Source organism: Lissotriton helveticus, chromosome 12 (genome assembly GCF_964261635.1).
Source record: "Lissotriton helveticus chromosome 12, aLisHel1.1, whole genome shotgun sequence".
NCBI classification, from domain to species: domain Eukaryota; kingdom Metazoa; phylum Chordata; class Amphibia; order Caudata; family Salamandridae; genus Lissotriton; species Lissotriton helveticus.
In genome coordinates, this window is record NC_136073.1 from 493,234,819 (window position 1) to 493,261,505 (window position 26,687).

The window sequence follows — 26,687 nt, forward strand, 5'->3', positions numbered from 1 at the left end:
CGCTGTAAAAAGAGCAGGGATAACTGTAGTAACCATAGCTATCAAAATTACGTGGACAAGCTGCCACAGTCATAGCTACAAATGGACAGCAGCTGCTATAGGTGAGGGACAGCAGCAGGAACAACAACTTTGACTATAGCAGGGACCTCTGCTAGCACAGAATCGGCCTCAGCATCAGCAACTTCTGTAACAACATGCAGACTAATACATAATCCTTAAAATCTCAAATAAATATCAAACAAATTATAAAAAAAAAATAATTAAAAAATTTTGTTTTATTTGGAGGAATAACATTTACTATTCCCGCTCTGTCTTAAGCCAAAGGAGGAAAAGTGTTGCCCTTTGAAACTATGAAGTTTACTATTCCCCAAACAACCTAAGCAACAATGTAGAAAGCATTAGACTTTGGAGGAGTCATATTTGTTGTTCCCTCTCCAACTTAAGAAACCGTAGGGAAAACACTGGAGTTTGGAAGTGCTAGACTTACTATTCCCACCCCAACCCCAGCAACAATAGTGAAACCATTGGACTTTAGGTGGGTTCATATCTAATATTCCCACTCCAACTGAAACAACAGTAAGGAAAGAGTTGTACTTCAGAGGGGTCAGAGAAAGTGTTGGGGTTAGAGGGTTTCAGTGTTACCACTCACAAACCAAGCCAAGCAACAGAGAGAGTGTGTTGGTATAAAACATAATAAATCTAAAACATATACTTTTTTAAAATATGAAATGAAAAGTTGATAATTTTATAAAAATAAAAAAACAAATATTTAAAATTACAAACACTAGCAAAATATAGTAAAGTAACTCCACATTCTTCACCCTAATAATTGCAATCCACAAAAATAATGTAAGTAATAAAACAAATCAATATATCACAACAAATAAGAAAATTCAAAAAGTACTAAATATTATAAAAAAATGACAATAAAATAAACTAAATCTTTTAATTTTAATAATTAAATTATTTAGATAATTAATGTGATCGTCCATATAAAATAAAATACTGATCTTTTAAAAAAAATCGTTAAATTATTTATTTTATATATAGCTAATTTAATTAACCAATTGAAATTAAAAAAATAAAAATGACAATACGTATTCATTAAAAATGTCTTCAATTAAATAATGTGCATGGCTAAAATGTAATTAAACATTTAAAAACCTTTCCACCCTACTCCTCTAGAAACCCAATAAGAATTAAAACATGTAAAAAATATAAAAGGCACATTAAAATATTACCAAAACACTCAAAAACTTTACAAATTGCAAACAACTATCAGTAACATATTTAGAACCTAAAACATACAAAATGCTTAAAAATCTATATTATATATAACTGTATTTTAAAAACAGTGAAAACCCCAATATTCTTACCAGCATTAGTTTGTCCCGTTATTCTTGTCATCACATTTTTTTCATGACAATAGTTTGTTAATTAATATTAACTTCAAGCACCATAACTACTGATGCTATCACATACAGTCATGGCAACCGCAATAAGCACATCTGTCAATGTAGCAGTGATGAAAGCACTGACAACTGCTGCAGTAGTTTGAAATTCGGAGCAGACCAGAATAGAAATGGCTTCTGAGATTATTGCTGACACTATGGCAGAATCAATAGCGGAGACCACAGCTGGATCTAAAGCAGTGATCATAGCTGCTCATGAGACATGACAACAGTAGCAATAACAGGTTTCACTACAGCAGGGTCCTTAGCAGAAACAACAACTTCCAGAAAGCCAAGGAAACAGAAACAATCACATCTACCACAACACCAGGAGTACAGCGGGGATCACAGCTGCCCCAACAATAAATGTCACAGCGGTAGCTAAAGCTGCCATAGTAGTAGGAACCACAGAAGAGACAACAGCGGTCACTACAGCAAAAGATGTCAACATAACAGGAATTACAGCAGTGATCACAGCTGTAATCAGTGTAGGAACCACTACTACCACCATGGAAGTTTCACCAGAAGCAACAACAGTTGCCACATCAGGGAAATACCACAAACAACTGAATCTACAATAAATGGAACCACAACTACTGTCATAATTGCTACCATAACAGACACCGCCATTTTGATCACAGCACGGACCTAAACTGCCAGAGGTAGAGCATCCACACCTGCTCCCACAACAGGGAAAGCTTCACCAGCCAAAGATGAAACCACTGCAGAGACTGCAGATGTGAGATAACAGTAGCAAGGACTTCAAGGACTGCAATAGTAAGAACTTATTCCACCTTAGCGGTGACCATACTTCATCAAAGACTACATACAGTACCGAACACATGTGCAGTCACAAGAGAGAAGAACAAACTATCACCCCTGAGGGGACCAGAGCATTGACCACAATTCTCAGCACAACAGTGATAATAGAAAGACATTAGTGTATTTTTAAGGAAGGAGGATTCTACTTTCTTGTGCCCAAAAGGCTCAATTTTTCAATATGTATGCAGATGAGAAGCATGTTTTCCAGTTGACTAAATCAATAAGGCACAGTGTTAGTTGAAAGACATGGAAGAGCTGGGAACACTTCAGCTATGACCTTCTTCAGATACAAAAATACGATCTACCCAACTCTCCAATGAGTTGTGAGCTGGTCCCTGTGTGTCAACACAGGTGGTCTACACCAGTATCTTGGGGCTTTTTACTGGGACATATACTTATAGGAATGCTGTGCCTACAGCATTTATCTCTTCAAGGTTCAGCGTTGTTTCCTACTTAGTAGCCAACTACTCATCTACCAGTTTATGGTCACAATCATATGTTCAGTGTGAGAGGACAAATTCCCACATATCTTTATTTTCAGTTTCTTATACATTTTGCAATTATGTCCTAAGGAAAGTGATGCAGCCTGAACATGCTGTGCATAGGTATTGTTTTTTGTTGTTGGAAAATTTATGTGTGTTCTCTCTTCCATTTCTATTGTATTAAGTGTACACTGATTGTAGGATTAATGTGAAAGTTCCTATTTACAAAAATGTGTTAGGTATGGCTTGAGACAGTTTCACCTGTCTGGCAGTACTAATGTATTCAAAAAAGAAGTACACGCAGAGAGGAACTATGACCAGCCCACTTTAGTCATTGCAGGTGAGCATGAAATTGGTTGTTCACTGTGCAACTTTATGCATAAGAATGGCCTTTTTACTATCTTTTGTTTTGGGAGCTTTAGGTAAGCCCATTTGCATGTAAAGTTCCATCCTAGACTACATGGGAGTTAGGAAGTAGATAATGCCATAACTGGAGAAACAGAAAATCTTGTCAGTTCCTCTGTGCACGAGCAAGCAATGATAGCGAATCGTATGCCATTGGCGTGAAGACTAAAGCCTAGAGAGATTTTCCCAAAGTCCTTTGGGCTGCTTGGTTGAAAGGAGTACTTCCCTCATTCAAGATGGTCGTTGCTGTGTCTAGCAAGATGACATGGCTGAGCCACAGGGAACATTTTGAACAGAACTTCCCCCATTTGTTACTAAGTTTACATTCAGATACCGGTCTGGTGGAAAAGCTACCAATTATTTTTAGGTCAACCTTCATTTGCTGATAACCAAAAGCATATGTCCCATAAGATGCATTCCAGTACTACTCTGAAAAATCATAATATGAAGTTCTTTAAAAATATATATTACTGTTGTTTATGTGTGTTGTTTCTTTTTACCAGATACTGGCCTTCCGGTCTACTTCTATGAGTTCCAGCATCGAGCCAGCCACTTTCGTGACTTGAGACCAGATTTTGTAAAAGTTGATCATGAAGATGAAATTAGATTTATTTTTGGTGGACCCTTTTTGGATCATGACGTAATAGTCTTAGGTAAATTCTGTATACTTTTATTTCCTTCTTCTTTATATACCTAACTATTTCAGTTATTAGATCAATAGTCTCTTATAGTACCATGCCACATTCATTTCATTGGATCCAATTGCTGGAATTATTGTTAACAGTTGTCTAACTTCTAGATTGGACAGAAGAACACATCATATTAGAACATTGGAATGTTGGTAGCTCCATTGAAAACAATGGAGTTCCACAGGCTACTAAAGTGACAAACCAACAGACCAACAGACCACAGCAAACTACTCCAAAAGAAAATACAATACAAAAACAATACAACTTGTAAAAAGCAGCAAGACAATACAACAACACAATGCAAAAGCAAAATCATAGCAAAACAAATCAATAACAAGAGAACTCAATAAAATCCAGCTACAATCTAAAAGATGATGAGCAACACAATGACAGCACAACACCATCACACTTCCACGACAGCACAGTAACACTAAACAAAAATATAAAAATGTGACAATATAACAGCACAACTCAAAACCAAAATACATCATACCATCACCAAAGATGAACAATAAAACACACATACAAGCACTGCACAAATCATCCAAACAGAATACATCAACACAATACAATAAAAAAGCAACACAGAATAAAATAACCCAACAAAACATCAAACATCCTATCAATAAATCAGCACCTCAAAATATCCAAAATAGGAACATGTCGCAACACATCACACCACAATAAAACAATAGAGCAATAAACAAACCAAAAGCAAAAGAACAAAAAAATACCAATACTGCAACAAAATCAACAGAGAAACATAATACAATACAACAACACAATAATCTAGGTGTAGCACAAAGATGCAACAATTACAGTTTTTGCTATGGTGTTGTGTAATGCTGTTGTGTTTTATGTTTTTCTGGTGTACAGTTTTGGGGTGTTACTGTTTTGTGTTGTGATTGCATTATAGTGTTTGGTGTTTTGTTGTGATTTGTTAATTTGGTATTTGGGTATTGCTATATTTTTGTGGGGTTGTGTTGTTAATGTGTTGGGTTGTTTTAATAATGTATTGATGTGTTGCTGTTTTTTTGTGTTCTCATGTGTTTTAATGTCTTGTTAATAAGGTATAATCTTACATTGTTATGGCTTGTCTCGGTTTTTGTTTCCTACCCTCCTAGTAGCAGCCCAGGAGCCGTCTTAATGGCTTCAGGCCAAACCCCTACTAGTATCTGAAGAAACATAGGTCAAGATTATTCTGAATTTTTAATCATTTTGTGGCAAGTATGGAGTTTAACTATGTTAACTAAAAATGAATATAGTCAGAGTAACTTTGGGCATTATTGTGATTTTGGGTTGACGCACCATAGTGGACTGGAACCACCTGACCACAGGTCGGCAGATCTGATCCCACAATTTGAATGCGACTACCATATGTGTGGTCGGTAACATCCATTTTCCGTTAGCAGCTTGTGCAGCAAGCGTAAAAGGCACAAGCTGCCATTAAAAAATGTATATTTGTAAACATCCCTGCACCGTGTGGCAGGCATCATGTGGTGCTTGCCACACAGCAGGGATTTTTAAGGGGCCCAGTAGAGGAGGGCCAGGGAGGGAAGAGGGCCCTGCTAGGGGCCCCCAAAGTCACTCTCCAACAGCCTTTCCATGCCGGAAAGTTTGACATGGAAAGGGTGTCATAAACTGACATAATAATCCTGATGGCAGAGCCAAGGCTGGCTCCGCCATCATTATGGGATTGTTTGTCTTGCTGATGCTCCAATGGGCTCAGCGGTGCGGAATCCCCCAACAGGTTTCACTCTGACCTCCGTCATTGTAATACGGTGCCCCCTGTAAATCCCTACACCATGTGGGAGTCACTGTGAGGTCCTTTCCATGCAGTGCAGGGATTCACAGAAACTCCCATTTTTCTATGGGAGCTTGTGCTGAGGCCAGTTTCCAACCACAGCACAAGCTCCAATAAACAAATATGAGTTTGCGACTGCACCATGTGCAGTCTCATTGTAATAGGGGGTGAGAAATCGCCAACCTAAGTTCGGTCGGTTCTCACACCACGCCCGTCCGACATCGTACTGGGCCCCTTAGACTCCTTGTGCCTAGAAATTATAAATGTGTCCATCTGTCATGCAACCGGTGCTCATGTAAAGCGCTCTGATACCTTCGGCTCGAGTTCGCGCTATTCAAAAAATCCAGTGTTCATGGTTCTCCATACAGTGGCTAATGCCATTAGATTGTAAAATGTAAAATGTAAAATGTCCTAACTAACATGAAGGAATGGTTTGATTCCATTAACGACACAGAGGTGAGGATTATGCATTTTGCTCCTTCATTTGGTTTGGTCAGCAGCCTGTTATTAAAGCATCTTCAACATAAAAACAATGGGCCTACATATTCTGTGTGTTGACCCAAAAGTCAAACTGTCCATCAATTACAAGGCGCAGCTTCCTTAACTACAGTTCAGAAGGTAAAACAATTCCTCTTTCTTTAATGCATAAGGCTAAACAATTTCTTTCTTCTAATTAATACTCCTGTCTCTGCTCAGATCCTTTAAGTTAAAGGACAGTGTAAGTGAGGCTTTCCTCATATCTTGAACAAACATGCATCACATGGTTCAGGTCTAGAGGAAACAATATTTATTATAGTGATATCAACTAAGATATTTATACCCAATGTTTGTATCTTCTACAACACCCTCAGTGGATGATGGAGCATTCTGATCTTGTTGGGTATAATAATTCTTTCTCTGTGTCCTTAATAGAATTGAAACTTTTCTTCACGTTAGCTGGAAAATTGAATATCCTGTGTCAGATCATGCAAGTTTACAGTATAGTAACAACCAATGATGCCACCCCTATCACTGATTTAAAATAGAACTTGAAAGTCAAATCTTACAAATAGTCTGCCACATGTGTCATCCAGGTGACCACCCAGCTCTAAAGCTTTGAACCCCATAGCCCCTCTGATCAAGTGCCAGCTTACTGCATGACCCATCAAACCAATCTTGCTTTGATGGGTAAAGAAACTGCTTTGCATAGCTCCATGATGGCAACCAGAAGCTATCTAGTCCCCTTTGGTCCTAATTCTTCCATAACTTCTTATACACCTTAATGCATCCCAGCCCACACTACTTAGGATTCTCAGGAAAAGGCAGGTACTGAACAATATACTGTGAGCCTTGGTGTTCCTGAACACTGTAAAAGAAAAGCCTTCCTACTTAAGGATTCTAGCCAAGAAATTCAGAATTTCTTACATCCAACACCCTTTTCCAGGAGATAAGACACAGCAAATGTTTCCACTTACTTGACAGTTCAGTTCCTTCCTCGAAAGGAGATGATTATCTTGCCATGATTTCATGAGATGGAAAATGAGATTTACAGCCGGAACAAAGGAATATTTGACTTCCAGAGGGACAAACAAATGGACTCCCCTCAACAGTCTATTATAACCTCAAGAAGGGCAAGGTGTCCTGCAGGAATGGCTAACCTACATGCATCAATGGAGCGAAAGGCCAAAGCCTTCTCTACCAATTCTGACAGAAAATTCAAAATGTGGACTTCATTTTTCCCCACTGGATTTAGATTCTGTTCTATACATGAACAGGACCATCTGAAGCAACCAAGATATACTGCTTCACGGTAGAATTTGACCTAGCTTTCTCAACGAGAGAATAAGGGTGTTCCAAAAGGCCTCTGATTCTCCAGCATCTCCAGTAATCCTCTACACCATGAGACAAGGGTACCATCCTTGAGGATGTTTGGACTCTGAGGAAGTAGGATAATCCTCAGAAAGTTCCATAAGATCTGGAAACTATGCTTGAGACCTCCAAAATGGTGTCACCTTTAGCAACTCTGCCCACTGTGTCGTGACCTGAGTTGTGTGTCTCATGATTATTGAAAATGGAGGAAACTTATACCCCAGGGTCTCACCTCAATCCTTTGAGAATATATCGGTTGACTCCACTAGGGGATCAGGCCTCTAGTTGAAGAACCGGTGAAGCTGATAGTCCAGCCTGAATGCAAACAGGTCTGTTTGGCATGACCACTTGGACATTAATCCCTTGAATAGGGTTGTGTCCAGGTTCCACACACTGATACCCTTTAGATATCTTGAAGTACTCTGCTGTAACTGATACCTTCCTGTCTAGGCAGAACTGCCAGAAGCCCTTGGCCAGTTCTGAAAGGTGCCTGGACTTAGTGTATCCCAACCGGTTTTGATAAAGGACTGCTGAAACATTGTCTATCTTCAATAAGATAGAACATGATGACTCTGATCAAAGTCTGGGACGAAAACGGAAATGGCTTTGCTTTTCCATGCATCGATATCAACTAGCCACCATTAGATTTTTATTTCGGCCTCCTCTGACACAGAAATCCGGTTTTTGTGAGTCAGACCTTTCCTGATAAATGAAGCCTTTAGTTTTTGTAGGGCCTGGTAGCAAAGAGAGCCTGGGAAAAGTGTTTGGATTGACAAAGCCAAGAGACCACTATTTAGACTAGAGCCTCAGCTACCCTTTTTCGCTTACAAGAGTTCTCTTCTGAAGATTAATCCTTGGAGCATGGTCATTGACCTCTTTAGCTGCTACAATAATGAACAATGTGTTTGCATTAACAGTATGTGATCCAGATAAATTATGAACCTTATGCATATGGATTGTAACAGTTCCACAGCTGGTCATACCACCTTAGTGAAAAACACCAGAGTAGGAAGGAGAGACTGAAAGGCGAACACATACATCTGCTGCCTTCACATAAATTGAAGGAATCTCCTATGTTGGGCAAACATCAGAACAATCAGGTAAGCAGCCTCCAGGTCTAACCTTACAATCCAAGTATTTGTGAGTAGAATGACTCTGAGGAGATGCATTCCTTCCATTTTTAAATGACATGAACCACTCATTCATTGAATTCCTTTACTGATCACTAGATAGTTCATCTTTTCCTTCTTTTTCACCAGGTTTAATTTGTTCAATTATTACAAGGGTGGGTTTCTGACTTGCTAATCACTGCTTTTTCCAACCTCTGTGTCTGCCTCGGGGTTCAATAGAACTCTACTTGGAAACCTCTTGCCATCTGTAGGACCCAGGTGTCTCGTTTCAGTTGTTTCCACTCGTGTATGAATAGTGCCAACCTCCCTCCACCTTTTGCTGGAAAGAAGGGATACTCCTTACCTGTTGTACTTTCAGGTATGTTGTTTGCTTCTCACAAGGCGCGTCTTCCTCAGTGGTCTCGGCTGGTTCCTTGGGTGGGGAATAATCCTTCTGAATTTCCTGTGGTCTTGCCACCACCAGGCTTTCCTTAATTGAGCCCTTTGTGAGGCTGGAGATTAAGTGCGGTCAGTCAAGTCCCCACTGCTTCTACCAGCCCCTCCTAAAATATGTGCCCACAACTGTTTTTATGGTCTTTAGGACTTTGGGCAATGAAGAAAACAATGTGGCAAACTTCTTCTGTTCTTTATTAAACAAATTACCAAACAGGCGTCCATCTACCACTGGTCCCACCTCTGTGAGGCTAACTCACCCAGCTTGGGATCAAACATAAATGGGATTGACACCTCTTTGTCTCAAGTGCACAACTGACATTTCTGAGGAATGTTATGTTATGTTAATACATTTCATAATGAGGATGGCAATCTTACTATCTCAGATGAGAGTGCCACCTTGCCTGCTAGGGATAGTCTGGGGTACTCTACTTTAAAGAGTCTCTTCACTTATTTATCAAGAGGCTTCCTAATTCTAGAGCTCATGTAATACACTGCTTTGTCAGCTACAGCCCAGTCTACTGGCCACAAGTGAAACATATTATCAGAGTTCAACATACCTGTAGGCTCCTCAGACCATGTGTCCTCAAGAGTGTTGGTATAATCTGGCCTGGGCAGTTTGGAACCTCCTTCTGGTCTGCAAAGGTTTGCAGGAACCCAGTTCATCACCAAGGTCCTCATGTTGATCCTTATTGTGTGATTCCTCACTATTATAGAGTAATTCCAATGGGGGTAGGTCATCCTCTCTGAGGATATTTCCTGGCTTGACATTATCCCTCATGCCTCCCAAGGAAGATGCTTGCCTCTTCAGGAAGGTTTGCCTCAGTCTCTGGAAGGTGTCGGAGGGGTATGGAGTGGCCACCCTCTTGGCTGTCACCTTTCCATGGTCCTTTTGAACCATGAGGACACAATTGATGTAGGGAGCCCCAGTCTTCCCCACAAGGGGGAGGGACCAACAAGCAATGGGTCCCTAGATCCAGGATTTACAGACTCAGGAGTTTCATGGTGGCTGAGACCTCTTTTTGGAGGGACATATTTATGGTGCCACCAAACTTCTTGTAAACTGGAAGGACCAACTGGCCTTCCACCACTTCCTCCACCCTGCCTTCCCTTATTTCAGCTGCCTTAGGATGCAAGCATAGTATAGTTCAAAGCTAATAGTAGCCTGTGTTGACCCTTGGCCGGTATCCCTGCAGGGAATATCCCTCAATGGAACTCTAAGACAAAAATCACCCTTGGATACCTAGGGCCCAATCTGACAGGTAGGCCTTAGTGTCCTGCATCCCTTCCAAATACCTTGGGCTGTGAACAATTGGGTAAACCTTGCCACTTCTTTACAATGTTCTTTGGCATAAACAAGACCACCTTGGAGCTACAAACAATTTGAGGAAGAAAATGCTCTAGGCTTCATGCCCTCGGACCCGCTGATGCACCGTGTCTCCTCTCCACCGACCTGGGAAAAGGAGACCAGAGAGACATGGGTAACACTCCTCACCTCATCCTGAATCACCCATTGCCATGTGCAATATGCACTATGCTTGTTGGGGCCTCGGTTGCGATGAACCATACTGGGCCACCAAGACTGGAGTCTTTCCATTCAGACCACTTGGGCAGTAAACACAGTCTCCAGAGGGTCCATCAGTGATGCTCAACTGAGGCGGGTGGTCTCTTCCATGGCTTAGAGCCTCCCACATTGCCACCACGATTGGAGGGAAGAAGGAAAAGACTGCTACAAACCCAAAGCAACAAAAAGAAATGCAATCACTAAGCACTAGATAATCTTAAATGCACATAATAGAAAAGAAAATTCACATAGTATATCAACCAACAGTCTCATTAAATCTACGTTTTGTTACTTTTCCAAAGAAAACACTGCATAAGAGAAAGCACTTATCTGGCTGCTGAGCAGTGAAAAAAGAGGAGATGCTTTCCCTTGTGGGCGATTTTCATGGGAGAAGGGCTTTGTGAATGGTGGGCACTTCGGCTTTTGGAAAATACATGGGATATATACTTCCACTGTTATTCTGTTAAAATTGTTTTAGTTAAAAGGCTTATGGGGAAAATAAATAATGGAAGATGTGCATATTCAGAGCCTTTAGTCCTCACATAGAATCCTCAGATCTAAATATGTTGTTATGAACCAGTTGCCTGAATACTAAACGATACCACATAAATCATATTCATTGTTTTCATTTTACTGTCAACCCACATTAATCTTAGCAATGCACTCCTCCATAAAGGAACTGAGGACAATGTGTCATAAATACAGTTTCTCATTATTTGAATTCTTGTTCCTACAGTCTAATAGAATTTTAACTTAACTTCTTAATAATTCACATCAGTTTTTTCTGGCCCAAACACAAATAAGGATATGCTTACTGTTATGATCCATGCCTTTCAGGAATTGAACTACTTCCTCTACCTTACCCCACAAAGCTGAAATAAAATTGCAGGTCATTATCATATTGCTGAGGGAATCTTGTGGTGATCTACACCTGTAGCAGCATTTTACCAGTCTTGTTATTTTGGATAAGCTGTCTGGTGAATATAGACCCAAGAGAAAAGTTATAAACGTTATTTTTCCAACATATCCAGCTTTAAGCCTTCGTGCAGAAAAGCTATGATTTCTGAATATAATCATCATCTAACATACAGCCCAATTCTACTTTACAGTAATGTAAGTTCTTCTCCTTCCTGTCAAAAGGTAGAAAATTATCATTCATTAGTGAAAGGAATATTTTCTTCTCATTTTAGTTGATGAAGCTACCACCCAAGTTAATTTAATCCAGCTATATCTTAAGTTTTTTCAATTGCAGGTATTTCAATCAAGAAAGACCAAGAATTCTGACTGAACTTAATTGATCTATTGATCTCAATTTCCTAATAGTGTATAGATCCTGTTCTTGAGTAATTCCACCTTAATGAAGTGGGAACATTAAATACACATTTCACTTCTAGCCATCTAGTTCCATATCCTATATAGGGTACAGCTTGGATATTCTCAAAATCAAACAATATATATAGTCCCACAGTGATTTATTCATCATTCCCAATCAAAGATTTTGTTTTCTGGAAAAAAAACTATTAATAACACTGCCCAGATTTAGAGAGTCCACTTGATATCCCAGAAGGGAACATCCTCCGGCCATTCCACAACAAAGAATTTGGTTCTCTTCATTTGAGCTGACCAGCAGTTTAGCTTTAACTCTAAAAGTGCCCATCTTCCCATTAATAAACACATCGTGAAGGAACTCTCCAACCCCAGCTACAACACCAATGACATCCCACCCTTGCAAGACCTGTGCGACTCGCTGGTCACCTTCTTCCACCGCAAGATCGCAGACATCCACAACAGCTTCAAAGCCACGACCGACCCGACAACCACGGAGACCTCTGCCCCCACGACCACCACCCGCACCAACCGCATACTCTCCCCGACCAACATCAACGACGGCGACACCATCGAGATCATGAACACCATCCACTCCGGATCTCAGTCAGACCCATGTCCACACCACATCTTCAACAAAGCCACACAGCCATCACACCCCATCTCCGGGAAGTCATCAACATCTCCTTTGAGACAGCAACCTTCCCGGAGAGCTGGAAGCACGCCAAGATCAACACCTTACTCAAGAAACCCAAGGCAGACCCCAAGGACCTCAAGAATTTCCGGCCCATCTCCCTGTTCCTGTTCCCAGCGAAGGTCATCGAGAAGACCGTCAACAGACAACTGACCCGCTACCTCGAGGGGAACAGCATCCTGGACTCGTCCCAATCCGGGTTCTGCAGCAACTACAGCACCGAAACTGCCCTCATCGCCACAACCGATGACATTAGGACCCTGCTAGACAATGGAGAAATAGCGGCCCTCATCCTCCTGGACCTGTCAGCCGCCTTCGACATGGTCTGCCACCGCACACTACTAACAAGCCTCCACGACGCCGGGATCCAAGAGAAGGCCCTGGAGTGGACCTCCTCCTTCCTCTCCGGCAGGACACAGAACGTCTGCCTTCCCACATTCCACCAAGCCACCAAGATCATCTACGGCGTACCCCAGGGCTCATCCCTTAGCCCTACGTTGTTTAACATCTACATGGCACCGCTCGCCCACGTCGCCTGACTACATGACCTCAACATCGTCTCCTATGCCGATGACACCCAGCTGATCCTCTCCCTCACCAAGGACCCCTCACCGCCAAAACCAAACTACACGAAGGAATGAAGGCCGTCGCCGAATGGATGAAGAACAGCCGACTGAAGCTGAACTCAGAAAAGACGGAGGTCCTCATCCTAGTATCGACCCTGTTGGCCTGGGACAACTCCTGGTGGCCGACCGCACTGGGAACAGCTCCAACACCCACCGACCACACACGCAACCTAGGGGTCACCCTCAACTTCACCATCTCCATGACTAAGCAGGCCAATGATGTCTCCTCCTGTTTCAAAACCCTCCGCATGCTCCGCAGGATCTACAAGTGGATCCCCACCAAATCGCGAAGAACGGTCACCCAGGCCCTCGTCAGTAGCAGGTTGGGCTACGGAAACGCCCTCTACGAGGGGCCTCGGCCAAACTCCTGAGATGGCTTCAATGCATCCAGAACGCCTCAGCACGCCTGATCTTCAACATCTCTCACTGCAGCCACATCACACCCCACCTGAGAAACCTGCATTGGCTCCCCGTCAACAAGAGGATAACCTTCAAGCTCCTCACCCACGCACACAAGGCACTCCACAACACCGGACCAACGTACCTCAATAGACGACTAAGCTTCTACACCCCCACCCGCCAGTTCCGCTCCGCCAACCTAACCCTCGCCACAGTCTCCCGCATCAGACGAACGACCTCCGGCGTCAGATCGTTCTCCCACCTCACCACCAAGACCTGGAACACCCTCCCCACCCACCTATGACAGGCCCAAGACCTGCTGAATTTTAGAAAGCTCCTCAAGCCTGGCTTTTCATACAGTAGCAGCACCCTCCGCCCCCCAGCGCCTTGAGACCCTCACGGGTAAGTAGTGTGCTTTATAAATGAAATGATCGATTGATTGATTCGAGGAAAGCTGTAGGGAATCTGATGCCCACATGACCTTACATATATCCAACTGTACTTCATTAAGGAAAATTGAATCAGAATACATAAAGAGCCTGAAAGAGAAAGCTGCATTTTGGGAAAAGTACCATCTCAACTGTTTTTCTTATGCTTTCTTTACTAAGACCTAATCTATCCCATTTTTTAAACAAGATGTTAAACTCAGCTAAGGCCACCTGCAAATTAGCAATTGTATCTATTCTAATTCCCAGAAAGCTCACTCTTAACCATTCCTAAGATGGTGGTAGGAGTCTGCAGTAGGATTTCTGTCTCATTAGAACATATAATTATGTTGTCAATATAAAAATTTGAATTTAAGACATTTCTATTACAGGGGCAAATATTCTTATATAAAGCCAGTTAAATGGCAAAAGCTAGATACCCAAAGAAATCAGGAGAGCGAGCAACACTGGCTCATCACTCTTCTGATATGAAAAGTTTTAGAAATGTAAAACATTTATTTTATTTTACTGTTGTCAAGATACACAACAAATGCATAGGTCACATGACCACAAAGATGGCTTCCTGAGAACTATAGATGCCTATATGTCACTGACTAAACTTTTAGAGAGGCCATACTAATCTAGAATAATGCCCGTATCAGGATTTTTGGTGAGTGACTATAAAATCTACTAACAGGCAGAATGAGTTAAAACCATTCAGTGTGACACTGGAAATATTGTCAACTGTCTAGCCGTTTCCATGGCCAAGAAGACATCTAGTTCCTTTCTTCACATTCTCCAGTCTAAATGACTTTCTCAGTGACTTTCCCATTAGTTGGCAGTCTGGTGCACCATTTTGATTCCAAAGAGCTGCTACCAATTCTTTTCAATTTGTAACACTGAGGGCTTGATTTACAAATTGCAGTTTGTAGTCTGTAAAGTAGCACTACAATAGTATTAATTACTTAGTACAAAATGTAATTTACAAGCCTATGAGTGTAAATCTCCAGTTCCCTTGACTTTTCTAGAGGAGTGGTTGGAAATGAGGGCTTACTAACTACAAAATAGGTTAGGGTATGGAAGGAACTAGGAACAAGGAAGTGGTAAACAGAATGTTAGAGAGGGGTTTAGGGAAGAATATGAACCCAGTCTCTAAAGAGTAAGCCCCTCACAAAATACACTTCTAAAGTTGCTATAGCCAAAAAGGAACCAAAACAGTAGTAAAAGTACTTCAGCTCAGTCAGCTCAGAGTTGGAGTATGCACTCAAATGGTGAGCCACTGGTACTGCATTATCCTCCCATTGAAATAATAGAGGAAGGGAATCAAAATAAAACCCCATACAAAAAAATATTAAAGTATATAGAAATATTTAGGCTATTTAAAAATATAAATATATTAAAATGCATGTTAAAAAGTGTCTAAAATTAAAACATGTTTATTAATGTATTAATGAATAAAGCGCATATATTTTGTTATGTATTAATAATTATTAAAAAATTATGCATATAATTAAATAGAGGTAATGTAATAGGGTATTCAAATAGGTTAGAATAAAATATTAGATATGTTTTATTTTTAGATCATTTGTTAGAATTAAATAAAATTGATTTACATATTCAGTATTTCATTTTTTTAAATTAAATTAAACATTATTGCCTGTAAAGTTTTAAGTCCCTTCTCCGATTATTTTTTAGAGGAGGGTGTTGGAGTATCAGTGATTGACCATGTGTGGTGCTTGACACACTGCTCCTCCCTTTTGGTAGCAGTAACTTTACACTCTTAAATATGACTCCACCCCGTTTCAGGCAGTTAAGACATCTAAGTCCACACTCTTGACTAACTTTACACTTAAATCATTTGGATAGCCCAAAGTAGTAAAGTTGCTCAAAAGTGTAAAAGTAAATTTACTAGTAGTACATCTATACGTGTAGATTGACCTTTGTGAATATGCCCTTGAATAAACACTAAAACCGCCAAACAGATAAAACACTTTTTACATCGAAAAAGATGCCCCTCTACAAGTCAGCAAAACATAATGCTTTATGACATATCATGATTTCCTTCAGCAGCTGTGTATACTTTTGCCAGTTCTGAATGTTAAAATGTTTTATTCTTTGGACAAAGCAGATGGTTAACGTGCCTTACATGGCAGCCAACGGAATGATTATCACCAGGTTTCACTGGGTATGTCACAAAGTTCAAACAGGTTTGGTATTTATCGTCAGTACGTGGAAGGCATTTAAGGGGTTAAAGCAATTTGAAGTGTAAATAGCTGCCTCTGACTATATCCTCCCATATGAACTATTAACTGGGCAAAAGAAATCTTAGATTAGAAAACAACACAGGTGTGGTGTGGCACTGAAAGAGAACTGTCTCTGAGTGCTAGAGTAGCTGCGTATGAAATCTATTTGTGTTAATAATTGAAATGGGTGCTTCCTCAAGAATATCATAATGACACATTTTAAAAGACATGAAAACGTTTTCTGGATCAAGGATGAAGAAAATAGGAAAATTCAGCTGCAATTCTACATTTTATACCTTGGTTTGAAGTTATTTTTTATGATATTCTCTCTCAGGTACTGCAACTGACGATGAGAAGGACCTTTGCAAGACAATGATGAAATATTGGGCCAACTTCGCAAGAACTGGGTAAGAGTTAGTGAGTTACTCGGTACTTTACAAAGAAAATATTCAGAATCCTTATTTTCTGTACTACTGTATAATACTCTAGGCCTCTGATCACTGTTTGCCACTTTTTGGTCTCGATTGAGGCCGCTTTAGATGAATCTCAGCTTATTTCTTCCATACACTCGAGGAGCGAGAAAGGCCAGCACCTCACAGTCACTATGGCCAGAATTACTAAAAGTTGATGCAGCGCAGCAAAGGAAATTACTGCAATGTGCTGTGTCAAATGGAGAGAGCAGAACTGCGTGGTATGGCACAGTTATGCTTCCTTGTAGTGCTAACATACTTCTGGCCGCCTACCGCCAATGCAGACACCCTTGCACCACGGCGCAAGTGAGCCTGATCTATGGTCAGAAAAGTTTTTATGAAGGAAGGATATCTTCCGGCACTAAATCTTCTTAGTAATGTATTCCTGTTTGTATGTATGCTACAGAATGCAGCACACATGCCAAGGGGAAGTAACAAGGAGAAATAAAGATATTTCTCCTCTTTACAGCAGCTTCGGGTAGGTGCCCCATTTTGATGCAAACCCTTGTTTACGTACTTTAGTAAATTTGAGTTTGCTCTAGAATACATGGGTTGAGACACAGGAACAACCAATGCTCCACCTATGTAGTGTCTCTCCAGTGCTAGATAATGTAGGGCAGAGCTATGTTGCAATTTTAACTTTTTTTACAAAGCCACATACCACCAGGGAAAGCAACACAAATTCGACTTTGTGTGACTTAATAAATGCCAAAATATATTTTGCATCATAGCTGCATCAAAAAAGTGACACATCTTAGTAAATCGAGGCCTTGACTTTGTATGCCTCTTTCATATACCATTGACAACAATATGCTCCGTCATGCATATTACAGGTAAACATAGTACCTTATGAAAGAATACTTTTTGTTTGTATGCAGCAATAACTGAGAAAACATTAAATTACAAACAATAATTATTATTAAAATCTGTGTCAACATAGAAAGATAACTACATAGCTAAGTAGTCTTATTTACAAACTCATTAACTATTATTCTCTTAGCGTGGTGGCAAATGTAATTTCCTCATATATGGAGGTTCTGCAATAGTGAAGTTTCAATTTTCGCCAGTTGCAATATATGCACAGCGCATGGTGATCTCTTTCATGGAAACATCTTCACTCAAGTGTTGTGTTTGCTACAAAAGCTGAGCTGCTAGGACAGAATAAATAGCGGTGGGAAAAATATATCACTACAAATTGAAATAGCAGAAATTCAACTTTTTTGCCCACCTACGTAATAATATTAAAAACAGCCAAAATCAGCTCACTCAAGTTCAAAGTTTAAAGTAACTTTATTCTGTTTAAAAAAGAGAGCCATAAAAGTGCATAAAATCAGCAGTACAATTTATAATTACAATGACCTGTTTACAAAACAACGTGGAAGATGAATCATAGAGTTCAATTATTAAGAGGGAGATGACAGTAGGATACAAAGAATACAGTCATTAAAAATCAATCTTAAACTAGACACTTAGGGGCTCATTAGGATGACGGGCGGACTTTGTCCGCCCCCCATCCTGTCGGAATTCGGGACCGCTCGCCATAAGGGCGGGGGTCCCGTGGGGGGTATTAGGATGTGCCCGCCACAGTAGCGGGGACATCCTGCATTTTTAGCATTGTGGTGGGCGGTGCTCTCTGCACCGCCCGCCACAATTCTAAAAATGCATTGATGCATTTGCATAAACAAAGTGGCAGGCACCGCGTGGTGCTTGCCGCTTTGTTAATGCAAATGCATACAGGTACCCCCCGTGTGCACCCCCTCCTTTAATCTGGGGGCCCGCAGGGGCCCCCAGAGTGAAGACCGCATGCCTTTCCGTGGCGGCATTGCCGCCGTGGAAAGGCACCTACAGATGCCCATCATAATATGGCTGGTGGTGTCTGATAGACACCGCCACCATATTATTCCTTTTCCGCCCCGGCTGCAAGGCGACCGGGGCGGAAAAGCGGCGTACGGTCTTTCCATCCGCCGAGGTCCCCCCCACCATACTAATATGGCAGGGGGGGAAACGAGTGTTGATGTCGGGCGGATGGCCCCCACCAGGCTGGCGGTGGCTACCGCCAGCCTGGGGGGGGCAATCCACCCGACATCATACTGGGCCCCTTAGAATGTACTGTGACGGATCTAGCTAATCTAGTTCAACTACAACTACTAATACCGTTAACTAATAGGAATTGCAACTTTAGTAAAGTTGGAAACTCCAATGCATATTTCAGCTGTAGCCAGAGAATGCAAATAATTAAAACCATCAATATAAAAACATGGCCTAATTTCTTTCAAAATAGGGATTAAACATTTTCTCCTAGGCTTTTTGTAAAGAGTGCAACATAGCATAAAGTGCAATGTGCTTTGGGCTGCCAAATTGTCACAATGGCAGGGCACCAAGTTGTCTACCCACCCAGTGTGTTTTGGGAATGCTACTAAAAAATCCATGGTCAATAAATGGAATCTTGTTAAATGAAAACGTCTGTATATTTGTAGTGAACGTTAAGTAATATTGTTGCTGACGGGGAATAAGCAAAGAGGGCATGCTACCTCAGGTTGAGAGCAGCGAGTGTTTGCCCCTGTGGAATGCACCTCTTTTATTATCTTTTTCTAATTCTCATGAATACTGTCTGGACAATACAAATAATGTCCCAGCCAGGCCTAACTTATAAAAGCTATCCCTGACAAATCGAAGCCAGGGAATAGTTAGTGCACCATCGAGGCTAAGACAATCTTTTATAATCTCTCTGGAGAATGCCTGCTCTTCCGATAACCACATTTTGGCCCATAAAAGTAAGGGGGCAATGTTTATATAATCTTCTACAAAGTCAAGCCCCAACTCATAATGACAAAAGCTTGTCGGGGCACTATTTGGAATCATCAGTAGCCTCTTTATGAATTTATTTTCCATGATTTGCAACTGGCCGCTGTTATGATACCCCCATATGCCTGCACCATATGTTACCACAGTCTTTATAGAGTATAACTAGCTCGGTCACCAGTTTATGTCCCAATTAGGAGGCAAAATGGAAAAGTCCCTCAACCACCCTACCTACGTTGTGGATCCTTGTAGTGACAAGCGGATCCCAATTCAGCTTATTGTTAAAATAATTCCCTAGATTATTAAAATTATTCATTTTATCAATCCTCTTTGTACCCACGGCATAATTTCTTGTTTTAATCTTTTAAGGCCCGCAGACCATAACATAAGATTTTTTCAAGTAACCTTTAGGTTGAGTGACAGCATAAAATCAGAAAATGCATTTATAGGTTTTTGAAGGCCATTTGCTGTTAGGTCCATTAAAACAGTATCATCCACATAAGAAAGAAGTGGAACCCGGGTATCCCCAATGCGTGGACAGTCAGGATCTTTATCTGAAAAGAAAGCATCAAGGCCAATGGTGCAAATTATAAAGAGAAATGGAGCTAAGATGCATCCTTGCCGCACGCCCTCTGTTAATGCAATAGGCCTAGTTTTTTCACTGTTGGCGCCATATCTAATAGTTACAAATGTGGAGGCGTAAAGCCTATGGAGAAGAGAAATCAAAGGTTCCTCAGCTCCCATTTTTCCCATCAGTGCCCACAGCTCACTCAGCAAAGAAATGGTACTGATGTTTTCACATCTAGACACAGTCTGTCCATGGCTTTTGCGACCACTGGCATTGACAGGTTTTGTTAAGAAACGTCAGTTGCTCTTGCTTTTTTCTGCCACTAAATTCAAGGCCCAAACATCATAAATTCCCAGGACTAAGCACGCCTTGGCCAGCAGGAGCTTCATCACCGAACTGTTGTGCCAAGGGTGTTACCTATGGCAAAAGACAAAATAAAATTTTAAAAAGGAGGGCTCATTACTATTGAAAGAAACCAGACGAGAAGAGTTAAATTAGAGCCAATCTCACACAACCTATCCTATCCACCTGGGAGAGTACTCAAAGATGGGTAAAAGGCTAGCAACTGAGAGAGAGTAGGTGTGGAATAGAAGGGCAGAATAAGTATGTTTTTTAAACCCGCCACCTAGAAAACAAGGCAAAAGAATAGGTCAAAATTATAAGGTCCATGTAATGGCTCTTTTGTTGCTTTAGAAACTGTCTCAAAGGAGAGCCCCAGTTTATACCACTGTCCAAAATAGAAATGAACTGAGCCCCTGCATGGGGGAGCAGTTAAGGGGCCTTAATACGGGCTTGGCAGTGCAGGAGAGGGTCACCATGCCAGAGGTCCTTTCCCGTACTGCCAAACCATTGCAACAACTCCTGCCAGATTAAGACATTACAAGTCACTGGCTGATGGGTGGTATAGTGGTCCCACGTTGGTGCAATCTTTCCAAGGTTGCTGTGCCTTTGAAAAAGGCTCTGCAATGGAAATGCCACATGAGGTTCCTGCATTACATAGATTGCAAAGTCCATGCCGTGCAGGAACTGGTGTGCATGCACACAGGAGGGCACATGTAATGCCCTCTGCGTGCATCTACATGAAGAGGAGGCACAGGGGGACCTATCGGGCCCCCTTTATTGCCTCTCCGCAAGGGTTAATATGGAGAAGAAACTTCCATGTCACAGCTAGCGAAGCGGAAACTCATCATGCACGGCCAACCATATTGCGGCCGCATTACTGCTGTGCCACCTTCAAGGAATGGTGATTCCCTGGAAGTAATGGCAGTCCCATGGCGGTCAAATTACACAACTCGCAATGGGACTGTCGGACCGCCAGTGTGTTGTGGCTGCTTGTACGGACGGCACAGCTGAGATCAGTGGGGCTTTAGAATGTGTCAGGATGGGGGAAGTTGACAGACGACAGTATAGATAAAATAAAATAAAAAATAATAAAAAAACACTTACCATGTGCTCGCAGCATCGCCAACTCGGCAATGCGGGGGTGCGCATGTTAATGGTTTTATTTATTTTTTATTTTATTTTACCTATCCCATTGTCTGTCGACTCCCACCCGCTCCACTGCTCTTACCTGTGCTGGCTGCACCTGGGTGCTGGACTGCCACCACCGTACCCCCACGAGTCGGTGGGCCTTGGATCGACAGACTCGCAATCGGTCCTAGGATCTTCCTGCTTGCTTTATGCTGTCATTTCCAGGAAGCATATCCACTGTGTCTCTCACACTCATCAAAGAGCCTTTCCCTAGCCTCTCCTACAGTAACTTCCTGCTATGATTACCACCCAACAAGAAGGCTGGCCTCCAGGAGGAGTTAAGAATGGAGAGAGAGTTTAAAAGCTCAAGGACGGAGTACCACTATTATATCACATATGTTGTATTGCATGCAGAATATTGGATCTGCTACACTAACCTAACCACTATGGAATAGGTAAACCCAGGAATGTTCAATGAGGAGATGCAAAAATAATGATATTCTTACATTATCCATGTAGTGGTGGGTGATGCAATGGAGGCATTACTGTTATATGTCGATGTATTCAACCTCATGATTGCTCACAGACACAAACTCAAGAACTCACCCAACCATAGGGGCAGGTTCAACACCAATATGAGTAGACGGCTTAACTTAGTCAGTATTGGGTCACCCCCATGTCTGTGAGTAAAGAAAATTGATCTGTATAAGACCTGCAGCCATCACTCACATGGGTTTACAGTCTTTTACTGCTCATAAAAATTTCCAATCCAATTGCATAGGAATCCAGTTCGGCTCTGCTATACGTTCAAACAAAAGCAAAGAGATGAAGTTGAACACAGCTCCCCAATCTGATTCAATTGACCACAGTGTGCAATACACAGAATGAAAGAGCCTAGTGGTTCAGTCACCTGCCTGCCTCTAAAACCATTCAAACACTAAGGGGCTTATTTACAAGCCTCTTGCGCCGTTGGTGCATTATGTTGCATGACGCACCGGTGGCGCACCCTTCTGTGTGATATTTACAAGCACTGATAAAGTCACCCTGTGTGGCTTTATGTGTGCTTGTAAATAGCACCCCTTTTTATGCAAAAATGTGTGTGTTATGGGAGTGAAATGGGTTGTGCTATGGGTGTTCCAAAGCAACACCCATGTCCACTAATGCATTTCCAGATTTACGAGCAATTGTAAACCTGGAAATGCGTCAAAATGCTACTCAACCCCAGGGGTGGCGTAGCCAGGAGCAATGAGAAGGAATGTTTTAATTTCTCCTAATTTATTTCATCTTTCAATGTGTTTTGCATTCTACAGCATGCATTGGAAGAGGAAATCACCTCAATTGATTTTTTTGTGCCAGAAGGTGCCCCTTCCTGCGCAAAAATAATCTCCGCACGACGCAGGCATCCTTGCACCATGGTGCAAGGGTGCCTGCGCCGGTGCATGGCAGCAGTTTGTGTGCCAGCACAGGGGAACGCACAGATATGCAACATATTGTTGTAAATATGTCACATCCCTGTGCTTAGAAACACAACTGAGGAATTTGGATAACTGTGTTAGCTATGCTTAAATAAGGCCCCACAGGTTTTAAAAAAAAATATAAGAGAAATTCTGATGGTGACTAACAGCAAGTTGAGGGCAATGACTGAAGACATGAGGAACATTACTATTAGCAATGTGCAAAAGCGCTCAATGCGTAAAACGTTAGAAAGCTTATGAAATAAGTTGGTGGCGGTGGCTTAGCTTCGAAGCAAAGGCCAGACTTGGTCTCATGTGTTAACAAGCATCAAGTTGGTAAAAAGTATTTGTATTTGAATAGTCTGCAAAATGTGATGTTTCACAATGCTTGTGGTATGATCAACCTATCAGAGGCCCCCTGAAAAACCAGAGAATTGTCCAGAAAATCCTGCCTGCAAAATCATAGGAGTTTTCTTTCCGATTGCTCATGCCACAAGAGTTTTAAGTAAATATACCTTGCTACAGTATTGGGATCCATCCCTCCTTTACCACACTACGTGCTAAAAGTTCCCCCAGTGCCTAATGTAAGACTTAAGGGTAGTGGACCTCCTATGTGCGTGTATGGCAGCAGTTAAATTCTAAGGTAGACCCCTCTTTTTAAAATCCATCCTCTCCACAAAGGTCCTGAGATGGATATAAATGTGCATTTTCCCAGTTTATGAGGAAGTCATGATCTAGTAGCACAGTGAGGACCTATGCGTATGAGAGAGAACTAACTCATTTGATGATGCATGGACTAACTAGTCATCTAGGTATGGGTGTAAAAATATCCCTTCTTGGTGAAGAGATAGACTTGCAGGGGCTTAGTCGGCATTACAAGAAATGAGAAGAGCACTGGGGAAAATCCAGGATCTGACTCTGAGAGGGTACCGCCAGCAACTCCACATGAAAGGTGACACGTACAGCAAATTACTTGCCTTGATACTGAAAAGGGAGACTGCCATACCTTCAGCTCTACATTTGAGGTGCCCTGACAGTTCAATGGCCTCATCGCAGGTGCCAATTATTCATACATTTCAAGGTCATCTACAAAGGATGTACCTGTTTACTGGTCAGGCGTCGGCTGACTCAATGGCGACCTTCTTGGTGGCCATTGAGCTCCTGCAGGTACCTGATATATTAAGAGAAGATCTTCACACAGAGATCACACTAGAGTAACTGAGGGAGGCCAAACATTTGCCCCCCTCCTTGCTGAAAAGTTATTCAAATTTTTTAAAAAGGCACTAGTTACCCTTCACACTACAATGAGGTAAATCATTATCACCATGAAGTTGAAGTTGGGTGGGAATCCCATGGAATCCCTTGATGATGAATAATTCAGGCATAAAGGTTTTCTGTCATTGTAGCGGGGTGACTGACATCAGTGGTAGGGATGATGGTGCATGAGGATCAATATGGCTTTATAACTGGCTGCAGTACGTCCAAGAATATACATAGGATGTCCAGTGTGTTTCACTCAGTGGAGGCTAGAGATGATGAGACTGCCTTTCTATTGGTCAATATTGCAAAGGTTTTCAACATGTTTAAGAGGATCTGGGTGTACTATATTTGAGTGTAATAGATGTTATGCCTGGGGGCCCTATCATGGAGCTCACTCACAGACACTGTATTGGGTCCAGTCAGTATTGTTTACTTGACCTTAAACTCAAACCTGGGTAGCTGTGGCTGCAAGCAGTAAGGCTTGGGAAAGAACTTAGTGTGAAGCATTTAACAGCACCAAACAACGAAATAGGAAAAGCACACACCAATAAAAAGACACAAAAATGTCAAATAATAGAGCATATTTTATGAATGTTTGAAAGACCTCGATTAAAAAATTCTAACCAGGTGTTTTGGAAATACTATTTTAGAACACTTTATCACTTTTAAATGCAAGCACAAACAAGCATTTGCAAAAGTTAGTGTGAGTACTCCGGCCCAACTTGGACAGCCACATACAGCAGGAATGAGGTCTAGGGGCCCAAAAAATATACTTTGGGCAGTCACCTGGCCGACCACAACATTTTTACAGAATGATCCAAACTTTGCAGGGCACCTATCAAAGAAGTCATTGGAGTGGTCCTGATTCTGAGGGATGCGGGCAAAGATGCTCAAACGTATGGTCTGGTTGTGGTTCAGTCAATGGAGGTGTCTCGTGGTGGTTCCTCTGTCCACAGGTGGTGTGAGGTGACTTTGTTCATGGAGATCAGTGTTCCTCGAAGTCTTCTATGTTGCAGTAGTTGGACAGCTGATGCTGCACTAGTGGTCACACTGCACTGCTGTTGGATGCAAACTTGGTCACCACTCCCGGGTCTGCCAGACCAGGATGCAGGTTCTAAATATTTCGAATTAGCCCTCTGTTGTGCCTGGTGACTGGTAGTGGCAAAACCTCTGCGGTGACTACCTCTTTGTCCATTTGGGCTCTTTCAACTCTTGTTGTCCTGCAGCTGGTTCCAGGACATCAGCAGACTGTTCCTTGAAGTCACTGGTCTTGGTGAAATGGGAACTTGACAATTGCTGGGGTCAGGGGCTGCAGGCACTGTCCCAGTCTCGTTACCCCAAAGTGCAGTAGCTGAAGTCCTCTCAATGGTGCAGCCTTTCTTTGCGTGATTCAAGGGCAGCAGGCAGTCCTTCTTCCATCCTCTCTTCTTCCCCAATGTGAACTGAGGGGCAGTGTGATAGGGGTGCCACTTTTATACACCTTGTATGGTCATGTGACAGGATCCAAGCCTATTGGCTGGAGGTATTTACACAACTGAGGAATTTGGATAACATTGAAACTTTCCCTTCAGTGGTTTTCTCTGGGTAAAATACAGAAACTGGGAAAATAGAAAAATGCAGTTTATATTTTTGCACATGGCATTTATCCTGGCAAAGAGTTGGATAGCCATTGGATGGTTAGGGACAAGAAGCCCTGAAGTGTGTCTATGTGTTAGGGATACACCTGAGTGGGCATTGACAGAGAAGACACATATTAGAATGTGTTGGGGCTTAGGGGGAAGGGCGAAGTAGGAGACATTGAGCTGCGCTCAGCGCCGAGATCGCTTTCAAGGTGTCGGCAATTTGCACACACTCCCTAATCCTGTAAATAGACGCCTCTCACGCTTGACTTGCTGACCCGGTCCGTGACCACGCCCCCCTCCTACTTCAGTGTTTCCAGAGTGACTTTTAGCGTTGCCTCTCCCTGAAGCTTTCCCGGTCTGGTATTCTGTATTTGGGTTTGGCAGCACTTTCTCCCTCTCTGCAACCTTTTTTCTTTTTGGACTGCCTTACATGTTCGTAGCGAGTGCCATTAATCCTTGCTTGAGTCCTTATTATTGGCTACTTGTCTCGAGAGTTAGAGTTGTTCCGTGTTATTCTTCCCTCTGGAGCCGGACATCTCTCCTCTTAACCCTTACCTGAGTGTGTTGCTGTTCCGCTCCGTTGGTCATTTCGGAGCCGGACGGTACACCTCTTGAGTGTGTGTCTGCTCTGCTCTATCCCGTTTGATAGAGCTGGTCGGAACACCTCAAATCCTACCCCTGGTCTATTGGCCATCATTATT

At 42.0% G+C, this 26,687-nt stretch overlaps 1 protein-coding gene across 1 annotated transcript in view; it reads left to right on the top strand.

Moving 5' to 3' along the window:
* Window positions 1-26,687, top strand: part of LOC144797613 (fatty acyl-CoA hydrolase precursor, medium chain-like) — a 413,977-nt gene that overhangs the window by 381,591 nt on the left and 5,699 nt on the right. The window contains exons 12-13 of the mRNA XM_078668304.1: window positions 3,664-3,813; window positions 16,675-16,747. Of these exons, the coding sequence (XP_078524430.1) occupies window positions 3,664-3,813; window positions 16,675-16,747 (223 nt within the window). The remainder of the gene's footprint in view (window positions 1-3,663; window positions 3,814-16,674; window positions 16,748-26,687) is intronic.